This window comes from Balaenoptera acutorostrata, chromosome 8 (genome assembly GCF_949987535.1).
Source record: "Balaenoptera acutorostrata chromosome 8, mBalAcu1.1, whole genome shotgun sequence".
NCBI classification, from domain to species: domain Eukaryota; kingdom Metazoa; phylum Chordata; class Mammalia; order Artiodactyla; family Balaenopteridae; genus Balaenoptera; species Balaenoptera acutorostrata.
Window position 1 is genome coordinate 35,274,449 of NC_080071.1, and position 14,770 is coordinate 35,289,218.

At 40.8% G+C, this 14,770-nt stretch overlaps 1 protein-coding gene across 5 annotated transcripts in view; it reads right to left on the bottom strand.

Moving 5' to 3' along the window:
• WIPF1 (WAS/WASL interacting protein family member 1) overlaps positions 1-14,770 on the bottom strand; it is a 121,282-nt gene that overhangs the window by 4,689 nt on the left and 101,823 nt on the right. For 4 of the 5 annotated variants that reach the window (XM_057550735.1, XM_057550736.1, XM_057550737.1 and 1 more), the window contains 4 exons: positions 10,472-10,600; positions 6,521-7,306; positions 2,579-2,791; positions 1,752-1,865 (listed from right to left, as the gene is read on the bottom strand). In XM_057550735.1, coding sequence (XP_057406718.1) covers positions 1,752-1,865; positions 2,579-2,791; positions 6,521-7,306; positions 10,472-10,600 — 1,242 coding nt within the window. Of the gene's footprint in view, positions 1-1,751; positions 1,866-2,578; positions 2,792-6,520; positions 7,307-10,330; positions 10,419-10,471; positions 10,601-14,770 lie in introns of those variants that run through there. The other variant, XM_057550739.1, reaches the window with a different exon arrangement.

A 14,770-nucleotide genomic window follows, 5' to 3' on the forward strand; every position in this document is an offset into this window, starting at 1 on the left:
AATATTTTTAAATGCTGCTGTATTTCAAGCTCTGTGCCACTTTCGGAAGATGCGGTAGTGAGCAGGGCCTAGTTCCAATCCTCAAGCTGCGGACAGTCATAAAGACAGGAAGTTGGGGGGAAGGAATGTGTTCAGCTATTAAATTAAAAATCTAGAGGGGCTGGGGAGGATGGTTCTGTTATTGACGTAAATATATAAATAGCACAGAGTGGGGTGGGGAGAGAGAGAACTCGAGGATACTGTACCCACGTGAAGACTTTTTCACCAAAAATTTCAACCACCAACTCTTGTATGATAATTTTATTACAGTTATGCCTCTTTTATTAGGCATCATCTAGAATGCAGTATTCCACATAAATAAGTCTTTCTAGGAATTAAACTTGTCCTTTCAAGCAGCAATATTCTGTTTACTTCTGGCATTTTTTTCAGGGAAATTTTTCTAAAATATTTTCTAATTCTTTGAATTCTTCAACAGAAGCACAAAGCACAATTTGTCTTGTTCTTAATAACCCAACAGAAACATCTGTATTGCCCAGTGCTGTGATACCTAGCAGAGCTCTGTGTTCCTAGCTCCTCCTTTAACCCAAGACTGCCACCTATCTGTTCTCCCCAAAGTCAGTGATTTTGCTTCTAACCAACCTTGACTTCAGCTGATATTAATCTGCTCTAAGGCTGGGAACCAACCAAGCAAAAATTAAGAACTGTGTGTTAAGAAAGAGTCAGTAGGCTCAGAGTACGTGAAGGAGCTCTGCTGGGCAGTGAGGACAAGGCTAGGGTCATGTGACAGTTCTTTGACATGCTCAGATACTTTTTCTCCACTCATTTCTGGCTTGGGAGTTTGGTTCTGAAGCTAAGGCTGCTACAAGATGGGGCCTCATCAGTGAAACATGTATATTTCATGCTAATTCTTCCTTCGTTCTATACACTTATTGTTGTGAAATATCAGTTTTTCTATTTCCTCTTCTTGTTCACGTATTTCTTTTCAGTAGGGGAAAATTGATTCACTTCTTTATGGTAGCATTACATCTATAAGGAAAAAAGCAATCTAAATGTCCAATAATGGTAAACTAAATTATTATATGCTGACTTGATGGAATTCTGTAGAATAAAAACCATGTGATAAAAATAGGGAAGCATTTACTCAGCAATGTTATATAAATCTCATCAGCAAAACCCATACTCTATAATTATTAAACTATATAAATTAATCAGAATTGGATGGATAAAAATTAGAAGAGAACCTGGTAAAATGAAAATATCTGTTATGTGGAGAGATGATGGGTATACTTAAAATTTTCATGTAATGCTCTGTAAAGTTATGATTATATTTAAATGATCAAAGCAGTTAGTGAGTTTTTGTTATAATTAGTGAGACATTCTGCCAGTCTCAAAACGAGTAGGAATAGAAGATGGCTCTAATTGTGCCATCTTAGGAAGATCAAAATGGGGAAAGATTGTCCAAACAAGCAAAATAATCAAATTTAACCTACTAGCAAACTAAAGGTATTTTGACCTTGTAATGACACATTAAAATAATCATTTCTCATATGCATTCTGGATGTCTCCATTTTCCTCAATGAGTGTAGAAGGGGAGTTTACTAGAATTTATATGGTTCCAAATCCAGGAGCGATTTCTCTGAAATCGCCCCACTCCAGGCAAGAGACCTGGATTTCCTATACAACCCTCAGCTGTGTATAACCCAGGCTACTCAAGTATGAAGGCATCCAATTGCCCTTGTAGAAATACTCACTCCGGCTTTCATTTCTTGCCAATTTACTGGGATAACTTTTGGTTGTTGGTACATATGGCTCTGGAGGTGGCAAATCAGAAATCGGATGGAAGAAGAATCTGCTTTCCCACTCATCTGAGGGAGAGAAACAAACAGTATCTTCAGTAACAGACAATCTGCTCTGAAGACTTATGTAACGAAAGGCACAGAATGAAATACAGAGAGAACGGCAGAGATCGCTTCTGGTTTTATGTCTAGAAGTTTAGAGAAAAGCCGGAAGTGTGCTACAAATGGCACTGATTAGCACAGCGATAAAATATACTGGTCTGCATATCAAACCAAAGACAGATCCAAGTGACTTTAACTAGAGTGACGAGGACCCAGCCAGTCCCTCTCAGGAGCTGGGGACTAAGGTTCGGGATGCCTCTCTTAATTATTCCTTCACCAGTGGAAGGAATAACTCGGACCCTCTGATAACAATGGCAGAGATAAGCTGCTCAGTATCTGCAGGCCATTGGACCTCTTACCCACCACGAACTGTTCTGAAAGGTAGGTATAATAAGGTTAGCTACAAAAATGGTTCTTTTCAGAATTCTGGAATCTCTGGCAAGTTAACCAAAATGAGACTCAAACAAGGAACACAGAAAAATGATCTGCCTTTTTGGGGAGTGGAGGAAGGGGGATTACTATTTTTCATTTGAAATCATGGTGGGCCCTAGAGTGCTTAGATTAGTGCTGTGCAGTATGATAACAGTGAGGGTCACACAAACAGACACAAACACACCTGCCATTCAACTGCTGCCCTACTATAGCTTGTACGTTTCCAAGGAGCTGGGACCACACCTCACCTTCACATGAAGAGTCCTGGAAGCCGTTTCTAATTGATGTCGATGGTGGAGGTGGGGGAGGCACCCCAGTGCCAGGCCTGTCGGGAGGAAGAGGAGGCCGGGGCCCACTTCTGGGACTATCTATTCCACTCCTGGATGGCAACTGAGGGGTGGCAGGCAGGGCCCGAGATGTGCTGCCATTTCTGTTCATTGGAGGAGGTGGTGGGAGAGGGCCTGGAGCAAAAGAAAAATGACATTTAGTGCTATACCTTACACCCTACATTACTATTATCATGGTCATCAACATGCAATTATTGAGTGCCTGCTGGATACATGCCCTTTTACTAGGGAATGTGGAGAAATGGTGGAGACTTCCTAGGAGGTTTAGCCAAGAAATGAGTAGACACATATAAGCACGGAAATGCACAAATGTACACACATACATGGAACAAGTGCACATTGATAGCTAAATGGCTGTTTGGCTTTGAGTTAGTATTGAGATTGGAGGTGATGCAGTTGACAATAGGTAATCAATCATCTGTTTATATTGACAACTGTATACTTTAAAAAACATTTAAAATTCCTTTTAAATAGCTGTTGAACTAATTACTGTGACATGTTACTTATTAAGTAAATGCTGTTTTAAAAGTAAGATAGTTATGAACTTATTTTAGGTCTCCAGAGGGACTAAGTTCTTTAAATGCATAGTATTATTGCTAATTATACAAGCACGTTTCTGTGATGCATATGATCTATTTCCAGGCAGAAGCGAGATCAGGAAACCAAACATCAGTCATCTCGAGAACAGTAAGAGTTCCTTCTTGGTTCTTCCTCTTTGGGGAGTCCGATTAACAGAGGGAGTGACAATCAGCTAATCAATGTGCATGGCTATAAATGCTGGTGCAGGATCCTGACCCTGTGCAGGCTGGTTATCCTGTGGAACTTGATTTCCTGTCTACGAAGGAACACCTTTCTCACTGCACTGTTGCCAGAAATACTTAGTCAAAAAGCAAATAAAAAGTATTATATAGTATTTGAAACCATGTTTTAAAAATGCAGTGGTGTGGTATAATCAGAAAATTTTAAGTTCTTAGTAAATAATTCAAAGTAAATTCTTCTTTTTGATAGTACAAAGAAACATATGTTGCTTTTCCCATCCTCCAAATGCAGAGGCTATTTGGGTCATGAGTAAATTTTTAAAAAGAAAAAAAGAACTTGAGCATTTCTCATGCAAATCAAAATGGCCTTAGTAATTATTCCTGACCTTCAGCGGTGTGTTCCACTAGCAACATGCTGACATCTTTATGTAAACACAACGTCTTATGGTGCTATAAATATAAATATGTCTTGTTAATTACAGATTCAGAATCCAACTAGAGGACCTTAAAGTGAATGACCCACCCATCAAAGATATTCCTGTCTGGAAGTCTTGGCTCAGATCTCTAATGGAGGGGGGAGGCATGCCCAGCCCTGGTTCGTCTCTCAAGGAGTCTTCAGTGCCTAATCTGGTAGGGTTTATTTATTGCCCCATCTGCTTCTCACTGCTGGAGTCCCACTTAGTATGAGTAGATTTATTGGGGGGAGAAGTGGCTCACACGCTGTGGGCTTGATGGCAGTGGTAGTACCACCACATAACTGTCACTGAATGCAAACTAGACTTCCAATACTATGCGGCCTGGTACTATGTAACCTGATCAACTTGATCTCTCTTTTAAAGTAACTGTTCATGTTCCTTACTCTCCAACCTTCCAGCCCTCTGCTCCAAACCTAGGCAAGCATAACAGAAAACAGATTTCTATTTCCTGTTGGCAGTATAATAATGAAAATGATCATTTGTTGAATGCTACTACATGCAGGGAAATAAGATAACCACTATACACACTGGTCTCATTTAATTCTTACAACAGCCCCGAGGAGTGTCAGGACAGCAGGTGAGGCCTCAGAGGTGTTGGAAGGTTAAGGAGCCCAAATCAGTACACTAATGAGTGGAAGAATAGGATTTGACTCCATTCTGTCAAATTCTAAAACACTCCCCTAACAATGAAGCCAAGCCACCTCTCAAAATATAGATGGCCCTTGATGACTTCTCCTAGGTTCCTTGTGGAAATGTAAATTGGTGGGAATTTTCTAGAGGCCAATTTGGCAATACCTATGAAATCCATAGTTTACTATGCACATCCATTGTCCTAGAAATTCCATTCCTAGGAATTCATCCAAAAGAAATACACAGAGATGTGCACAAATATTTAGCTACAAGAATGTATCCCTGCATTATCTGCAACAGCAAAACTCTAGAGATGACCTGTATGACCACGTGACTAATAAATAAGCCAAGGTACTTTTGATTTAATATTATGCAGCCATTAAAAGTCAGGTTGTAAAAGAAGAGTTAGTCATATCAGAAAATGTTAATGAGCTATGTTAAATAAAAAGCAAATTAGCAAACAATATATGTAGTATGATACTAATTTTGCAAACACGTATATATATGCATTTTAAAAAGACTGAAAGGGTATATAAACAATGTTATATCTGGATGATGGTGGTGGCAGAATTATAGATGATTTTTATTTTCATTATACTTTTATGTATTTTGTATAATAAACAGGTATGACTTAATGTAATTGAAAGAAACAACAAATATATATCACTGCCTATCCTATTTGGGGGAATATTTAATCTGTTGATTAAATCATTTGGTAGAACCAAGCAAACAGCTCAACCATTTTGGGGGAAAATCCATACCTGTTGGATAAGAAGAAAATGATGCATTTCATTCATCTGACTACTTGTTCTTATTTGTTCATTGAAGCATACTTAATGAGATGCCACAATGTCTAGGTTGAATAGACTACCAACTTTTTATATTTGTAGCTGACTCTCCCTGGCAAAGTGGTTTGAAGGAGTGGTTCTCAAACTTTGCTACACATTACAGTCACCAGGGAGCTTCCACATATCCTGATGCCCAGTTTGTAACCCAGACCAATGAAACCAGAAGCCCTGGGGTAGGAACCCAGGCATCATGGTTTTTACAGCTCCCAGGTGATTCCAGTATGTGGTCAAGTTTGAGGACTACTGTTTTAAAAAAGTGTTTATTAGGTTCCTGAGGTCAGGGGGTCAAAGGTCAGTTAGCTTCTCACAGAGCAAAAAATGCCCCATTTCCAGACATCCTGTAGGTATGGTAAGGTTAAATTCCAAAACTAGATAGTTCTTCTGAATCCATCAATAACAAACAGAAAACAAACAAGCACCTATTGTAAGTAGGAGAGAGAGTACAGACTCCCCACACTTCATTTCACACTGTGCAGGTTCTCCCCTTAGATCCAGGCTTCTCAGCCCTGGGTGGGGACACAGAAGGGCTTCAGCAGGTCCTTCAATCCATGAAACAGCAGGCAATTTTGAGTTTATGCTTATGAGCATTTTTATGGAGAGAAGGCCTTATACCTTTATCTGATTCTCCAAGGGATCTATGTGTCAGAGATGTGAACAGACAGCAAAATGGACTCTAGTATGTGTCAAAGCTTGACCAATGAAGAGAAGTACAGGAGAAGTTCATTCACTCTTAAATAACTGCCCTTCTTGTTGGAATAATGGGCCCTCCTGCAGGAGATGGGAATTTAGTTCCCAGTTAAGACAGCAGAAATTCCCTTTCAGGAGATGGCACGTAGAGTGGTGAGATGGAAGGTGAGTTAGTTGCCTATTCTTTATTAACTCGCTTGGGATCATTTCACTTCATTGGTTACTTAGTCTCCTCACTTGGGAAACGTGGACAGAAGTATGGGTCCCACTCTCCTCAGAGGTTACGTGAGGTCAAGAGGAAATCATATGGGTTATGTGTCACTTCCAAGGTCAAAGCAGCCTGAGAGTTCTTAAGCTTTTGTTGGGCTCTCTTCATGTGCACTTGGTAGTGACTTCTGGGCTGGCTGGGTCACAGGGGCACAACTCACCGCGCTCTGGCCATACCTGATCTGCCCGGTGGGTCCCTCACCGGAGGAGGGGGTCTCTCGCTGGGCGGGGGAGGAAGAGGGCCCGACCGCCCGGGTGAAGGTAAGGGAGGCGCAGATGACGAGGACGACGAGGACGACGAGAGGGACAGGTTCCGCTGTGGGAGCCTCGGGATTTCGTCGCCGCCGCCACTGGACCCTGGGGGCACTGGGGGAGGGCCCGGCCTGCTGGGGGGCGGGGGCGGGGCCTGCGCCGAGGGGGAAGGCCGCGGGGTGGAGGGCACCGGGGGCTTGCTGTTCTGAGGGGGCGGCGGGGGGACGGCCTCCCTGTGGATGGAGGGCCTGCTGCCCACTGGAGGAGGCGGAGGAGGGGGTTTGTCATCCAAGGCCCTGCTCGGGGTAGGGGGAAGGGGAGGCCGGTTGGAGAAGGGCGAGGAGGAGCCTGACGGGGTCTGGCGGGTGGAGCCTCCACCGAAAGCAGCCCCTCGATTTCCGGGGAGAGGGGGAGGAGTCGGCCCGGGGCTGGGCTGCCTGGGGGCCCCGGGCACTAGGATGGACCCCCGGTTGTGCAGACTTGACTGAACGGGTCTTGGAGTATTAGGCACTGGAGGCGGAATGTTATCAGGCTTCGCGCCCACGTCGGGCCTCGGGGGAGGCATTCGGTTCCTCTGAGGTTCTGGAGGTCCGCTTCTGTGGCCTGGAGAAGGCACAGGGAACCTCCCTGGGCCACTTGGGGGAGAGAAAGGTTTGGCAGATGTGGGTCTTCCTCCTGGTGGCAAAATCGGGGGTCGGCTTCCTCCAGAATCTGAAGAACAGAAAAATAAAAAATAAAAAAAAATCAGAAAGTTAGGAACCTTAAAGGAAATCAGAGAACTAGAGTAAATTGCCAGCTACTGGAAGCCCTTTCCTAGATGCTGTAAACGATAGGTAACTATTATTTATATAAACTAGGTTCTGTGTGTCCTTCCTGGAAGCAGAGGGACAGATCACAGCTCTCTGTTTCTCTTCTACTCCCAGATTCCACAACCCATCAGCTTTCAAAGGGATTCTGGAGAGCTCTCTTGGCATTCTGGATGGACAAGAACCAGGAGGAAGTTGGTAAGAGTTCTGGAGACATCCCCATTTATTACAAGAGGTGAGAACAGCATGGCATTGGTACATGGGATTTCTGCTAATGATTTTCTTTTCTCCCCATCACTATCCCTGTAACCCCACCCTGTACCTCTCAGGTTTGAAAAATAATTTAGCCATCTTAGATGAAGAAATTAGTTAGCCCAATATAAGTTTCTGTATGGGAGGGCTTGCCTAGAACCTTTAAAGATAAATTTCTAAGAGAGGATGGAAAAATATAGTGGAAGAGTTAAGATTGAAATAAGAAACTGTCACGGGAAAAACAAACTGTCAAAGTTTAATTAGAAGAGTTGACACCAGTGGATGGTCTTAATCTACAAACAAGTAGGCAACTATACAACGTTTTTCCCTACTAGGTCAACTTCCACTTTAATACTGACAGGACAGAACAACCCTACTATTAATACATAATTAATATTCAACTGCTTTGGTTCAACAAAGGGAAGAACTAAAGAGGAACCGAAGTTATGGAAAAACTCAAACCACCGCCCCAGAGTCTCTTGGAACCCAAACTAATTCTCAAAAAATGCTTAGTCTGAAGAAACTTCACCCAGTTCAACCATGAGCTAATTAATGTACCAAATATTTATTGAGTACCTGCTATACTATACGCCAGCCATTATTCTAGATGCTAGAGGCAGAGGAGTAAACAAAACAGAAAAGATCTGGCTCTCTTGTAGTTTACGTTCTTGTGGGGGAGATAAACTAAAAACCAGTAAACATAAATATTTGCAGATAGTTATAAGGACTAAAAAGAAACTAAAATAGGCTGATGAGATGAAGAATGCCCAGAGAGGCCAGGATAGATGGGGGTGGCCCTTCTGAGGATGTGACATTTGAGCTAAGGCCTGCCATGGAGAGGAGGAAGAGAAGTGCTTCAGTCAGAGGGCCAGCAGGTGCAAAGGCCCTGAGGTGGAAATGAGCTTCAAGTTAAAAAACCAAGGCTTTTATGTGCGTGGGGCACAGTGAGCATGGAGGAGAACCCTACGAAACGTAGCCTGAGTGGCCAGCAGGGGCCGGGTCATAAAGAGCCTTGTAGGCCAGAAGGCGTTCAGATTTTATCCAAGGCACAATGAGAGACATTTGGCTGGATTTATGAATAATGTGAACTCTAGAGAGAATTTTTTATTTTGACTTTAGCACTAGAAATGAGCTATATTTTCCTTGACTGTGTGATATAGTTCTATGTCACCAACTTGTGATAAGTTTTACCTTCCAAGTTTGGATTAAAGGTGCAGTTACTATCCACATATACGTTACAGGGATGGGACCCATTATGCAGATAGTATACTATGCAAATACTATAGCATTTTGTGTACTAACTTAAATTCCATCTTCATTTCATTGTTTTACTTCCAGTTGTCTTTTGCCTGAATTTCTTCACCTACTGTTAAAGTACTGAATGTATGCATTTGTCAGTTGCCTCAAGTCCTTTCAGTGGGTTTTAAATAAACAAATTTAAATGCAGGCCTGGCAAGATAGAAGCTCTCATATTCTTGAGTCTCCTTCTAGATGTTGACAATCCAAAACTAAAATAGCCAGGTAACCCTGAAGATTCAGTGACTTTATCTTCATATGAATGTGACAATGTCACACTTTCCCAGGGGACATTTTAAAAGACCATAGAATTAGAAATAAAATTCTTCTAACATAGTAAACGTTAAAAAAATAAAGTTTCATGGTGAAATTTCTTGAGCTGTCATAGTCAGGGGAGAGCCTCACACACTCTGTAAGGTTTTTTATTTAGGCATGACCAGGTTTAACTTTTTCCTCTGCCATCGTGTTCACAGACGATCCTGTAGGACTCATTTCCAAGGCTTCCTGCAGAGAACACTTAGAATCACTAGCTCTGAAATGCCAAATGTCTGTCAGGCAAAACACCTTTTTAGGTTTTGTGAGATATGTAATTATATTCCATATGACATGCTCCATTGTGTGTTTGAAAAGAGACATAAGTATTTACTACACTCGACAGGTGGGTCAGACTACCTCACAAAGAAAGCTGAATCTGCCAGGTCACCAGGCAGAGTTTCCAGGGGTGGCAAGTCCCATTTGCTCCTTCCTTTTCTTCCCGCTCTAGCTTACCCTTTAGAAAAGTACAAAAAAGTACAAGTTGCCCCAAGGACACTGGGCAAATATTTAACAGCTCGATGGAGCTGTCTGATCCTGAGTTAAAAAGAAAAAGAAGAAAAAAAAATAAAAGATGCTAAATAGAGTCCCTCTTTTTTTAAAAAAATTATTTTATTTATTTTTGGCTGCGTTGGGTCTTCGTTGCTGCGTGCGGGCTTCCTCTAGTTGTGGCGAGCGGGGCTACTCTTCGTTGCAGTGCACGGGCTTCACATTGCAGTGGCTTCTCTTGTTGCGGAGCACGGGCTCTAGGCGCGCAGGCTTCAGTAGTTGTGGCTCACGGGCTCTAGAGTGCAGGCTTCAGTAGTTGTGGCGCATGGGCTTAGTTGCTCCGCGGCATGTGGGATCTTCCCGGACCAGGGCTTGAACCCGTGTCCCCTGCATTGGCAGGCGGATTCTTAACCACTGCACCACCAGGGAAGTCCCTTGAGTCCCTCTTATAAAACAGTGTTAACATTTCAAGAAATCTAAAATGTTTCACAGGGCACAGTGCCTTAGAGGGGATGCCAAGTCTCAAAACCACCAGACTCAGCCTTGTCCTCAGTAACTAAGAAAAGGAAACTCTCCTTACCACTCTCCCTGTTGGCTGTGGATCTCAGCTTTGGCATCCCAGCCTGGAACAGTCCTCCCAAACCGGGTGGTCCACCCACTCCAAAACTTCCACCAGACTCAGCCTTGTCTACAGTAACTAAGAAAAGGAAACTCTCCTTACCACTCTCCCTGTTGGCTGTGGATCTCAGCTTTGGCATCCCAGCCTGGAACAGTCCTCCCAAACCGGGTGGTCCACCCCCTCCAAAACTTCCACCGCCGCCTCCGCCACCACCACCAGCTCCTTTAGGTTCTGCAGAAGGAAGAAAACAGTCTTTACACATGTATGAAGACACCACCAGAGAACTTCACCAGTCCTCGCCCAAGTAAACAATCACGATACAACAGGGAGCTGGCAGAACCTAATAAGCCCATGGTGGACACCTGGAATTTCATTAAAGGGTAGGACTTTAAGGATTCACCCTATCCCCCGTCAGAAAAGCAGAGGGTTCTTTCTACTCCAGGGCAGTCACAAGCCCAGTGATAGAAGAATCAGTAATAGATAATGACTTTCCCCTGCTTGGCTGGCTGCCACATGAGTTAATATCTATTGTGTATCATAGGATTTGGTAAATAAAAGTATCTTCAAAGAAAGAAAGTCTTAAGGGAGGAGGAGATACAATAAAAGGTGAGAAGAAAGGAAATAGTAAAAATAAAGGAGAAGAAAATAAAATATCCCATAATTTTGCTTCATTGAAATACCCACTGTTTTGGTGTATTTTTCCCTGCCAGGTTTTGTTTTTTTTTTCATTTTACATATTTTTTCTTATGACCAAATTCACTACATAGTTTTTAGCCTGCTTTTTTCAGTCAGCACTTTGTTAGCATTTCCCATGTCACTAAATATTTTTTGAAAACATGAGTTTAAAGGATTGCATTGTGTTTTAGAACACTGAATGTACTGTAATTTATTTATCCATCTACCTATTTGATGGCCTTCCAGGTTGATTTCAATTTTTTAATATCATAAAACCCAACAATAGACTTTAACATTTTTAAAATTCTTTGCAACTTGAGACGATTCAAAGATTTTGTTTTATTTTGCATTTGTTGCCAATAAATTGTGAAAGATTTCAAAATAGGCAAACAAGAAAACAAAAAAAGAAAGGAAGAAGAAGGAAGAAGAAGAAAGAAAAAGATTACTAAGTATCCAGTCTAGCCTTCTGGGTTATTTCCCATTGCCTTTGAGCTAGTCTGCAACTCTATTAAATTGTACAAAACTGATAATGCAAATGATATTTGTCCATAGAAATGCATATTGGTTGTGTTCAGTGTAATGCAATTGATTGACCCGTTTTGCACCTATTTGTAAATTCATTTCAACACTCACCTGCCTACATATGTGTGGTACTTTGAATTCTCCTTTGAATTGATAACATTATATTGGTTCCCTCATTAATTAATGAGCTAAATAAAAATCTTTGATATATGTTTATTTTATATCTGTATTAGAGCCATGATTATACCCTCTTTAAAAAATTGTCTCTTAACAATTTATGTATGTATATATGTTTTATGAGGTTAAGTACTGTTTAAAGTTCTACCCTTGGAAAACCTTGTTGAGTCTTTGGTAAGTATTACATGAGTTCTACAAATTAATCTGGGAGAACTGATACTTTCATGATATTTAGACTTTATGGAAACATGGTATATTTTCCCATGTCTTCTGATTTATTCAGTAAAGTTTTGTAATTTTCATGATACGGGTCACCCATAGTTCTTTTAGGGTCACTTCAAATGCATTTTTGTTTACTGAAATTATGAAAGGAATGTTTTTCCTACTATATTTTGGATTTGGTTATTATTGGCATCAGGAAATTTCATTTGATATCTAATAAATCACTTTCCTGCATTTTCAGAATTAAAATTTATTTTTTACCTTGGATTTTCTAGTAGACAAATCCTCTGCAAATAATAAAGGTTGTATGCCTTCTTTTCTAAGAGTTGTGTATCTTATTTCTGTTTTATATAAGAAATTATTTTGATGACTGAGCTTCCATAACAGTGTAAGTTATTAATGTTTTATTAATTTAAAGACAATTTATTTTAAAATAATTATAAAGAATAAATATACATTATATGTTTATCTTAAAAATAAATTATTAACGTTATTAGTATTTTAAAAATAAAGGAAATCATATTTTGATTTTAATGAGAATGCCTCTAATGTTTCAAAGTTACATTTTTAAAAAAATTTATTTATTTGTTTATTTTTGGCTGCATTGGGTCTTTGTTGCTGAGCGCGGGCTTTCTCTAGTTGTGGCGAGCGGGGTCTACTCTTTGTTGCGGTGCACGGGCTTCTCATTGGGGTGGCTTCTTTTGTTGCAGAGCACAGGCTCTAGGCGCACGGGCTTCAGTAGTTGTAGCTTGCGGGCTCTAGAGCACAGGCTCAGTAGTTGTGGCGCACGGGCTTAGTTGTTCGGCGGCATGTGGGGTCTTCCTGGATCAGGGCTCGAACTCATGTCCCCTGCATTGGCTGGCGGATTCTTAACCACTGCACCACCAGGGAAGCCCCCAAGTTACATACTGACTGTTGGTTTGAAATAACTTTTTTCTTTCTAAGTATTCGTGGTTAGCAAGGATCCTTCCACTCTGGGTTTTTAAGACTTTCTTATGGCATGGAATTTTATCAAAGGCCTATCCAGGATCTACTGAGATCATTATATGGTTTTCCTTATTTGATATGATGGATATATAGACTTTCTAACATTAAAAATGAGACAAACTCTGGATTTGGTGAATTATTTTTTTAATATACTATTGAATTAGAGTTTTTGGATTTTTAGTTAGTATCCTCTCGTCTATGATCATAAGTTGTCTATAGTAGGGTTTCTTAGCCTTGGAACTACGGACATTTTGGGTCAGATAATTCTTTGTTGTGGGTGACCATCTTGTTCCCTGTAGAATGTTTACAGCATCCCTGGCCTCTACCCACTAGGTGTCAGTAGGAACCCTCCCTCACCAAGTTGTGATAACTAAAAATGCCTCCAGGCATTGCCACGTGTCCCCTGAGACACTGATACACCAGCTTTCTTTCTGTATATATGCTGCCTTTGTCATGTTTTGATATTAAGACCATGCCAATCTCATTATACCTAACAGATAGCTTTCCATGTCTTCCTACATTTAGGAATGATTTATATAGCATTTGAATTTGTTGTTTCTTAAAATCTGAAATAATTTTCTGATAAAATGATCTGGCTCTAAAGCTTTTTAGAGGAAAAGTAATTTGATAAAGTTTTCAACTTTTTCCTTGCTCACTGAAGCTTCATGAATGATTTTTGATAAATTTGTACTTTTCTTAAAAAGTTAAATTCTTTAAGATTTCAAAATGTTTTAGCATATAACTTCATTGTAGCATCCTTAATTTTAGAAAATCTACTTTGAATCTTTTACTTAATCTGCTTTCTGAGCTCTATTTATTCATTTGTGTTTTCTTTTTTTCTGGATTAGATTGATCATAAGTCTGTGTCAGCTCTGTATCTTTTCTAGGTGTGGAACTTTCTGGGATACTCTGGGAACTCTGCTGATAGAAGAAACAATCTGATACTGAACTCACAAGAATTACTTCGCCTAGTACGATATATCAAATTAGAATAACAATTTCTGGAAGTGTATGCAAAATTGCTTCTATATAAAATTTAAAAGTTTTACTAATTTTAATTATTGCCAATAATATTAATAATGCCCTTGTCATTAAAACGTTATTCGCTGATGAACGATACATTCTGGAATACTGCATTTCATAGGACACCTTTACCTGGTATTGAACATTCAAAGAGATCGATGAACTTGTTCTATCAGACATCGTCCACTAGTGTTCTTAACTTGCAGCAGTTGTACAGCTTTCTGATAGAGAAGCTACACTAGTTGAGGATAGCTAACTGGCTCCAGGTCACTCTGCTAACAATTAAATTGGAAGACAAAGCTGACCTCAAGAGTTATATCATGTATAACCATGGTCAACATTTTGACATAGAACCCAGGGAGGTTTCACCTGCAAACAAATACAAAACCATGGATGGACTTTGCCACTTGCAAAGAGCTTCTAACAAACAACAGTGTTAGTGTCCAGTTAAGTGCATGGACAACAAGGGCATGCATTGGGTTGCATCTGGTGTCCACAAAGCAAAGTGCATTCTTAAACATCACTGAGCAGATGGGAGGGAGAACTAACACTCTTTTCCATTTAACGAGAGAAGTGTATCTTCTTGAAGAATATAATGAACTTCCACTAGTGGATTCAGGACTAGGCCCCAGACTGTCCATTCTCCTTCAACATCTAGGGAATTCTCCAGAGCCTAGGCTCCCTCTCAGAGTGGAGAGAACCACTGGGCTCTGGTCTAGAGGTTGGCAGTTTGTGGAGTTCCTCTGGCCCCATCCCAGGCACCACGATTCAATGGCTATTGGACCAAAGCTCCCC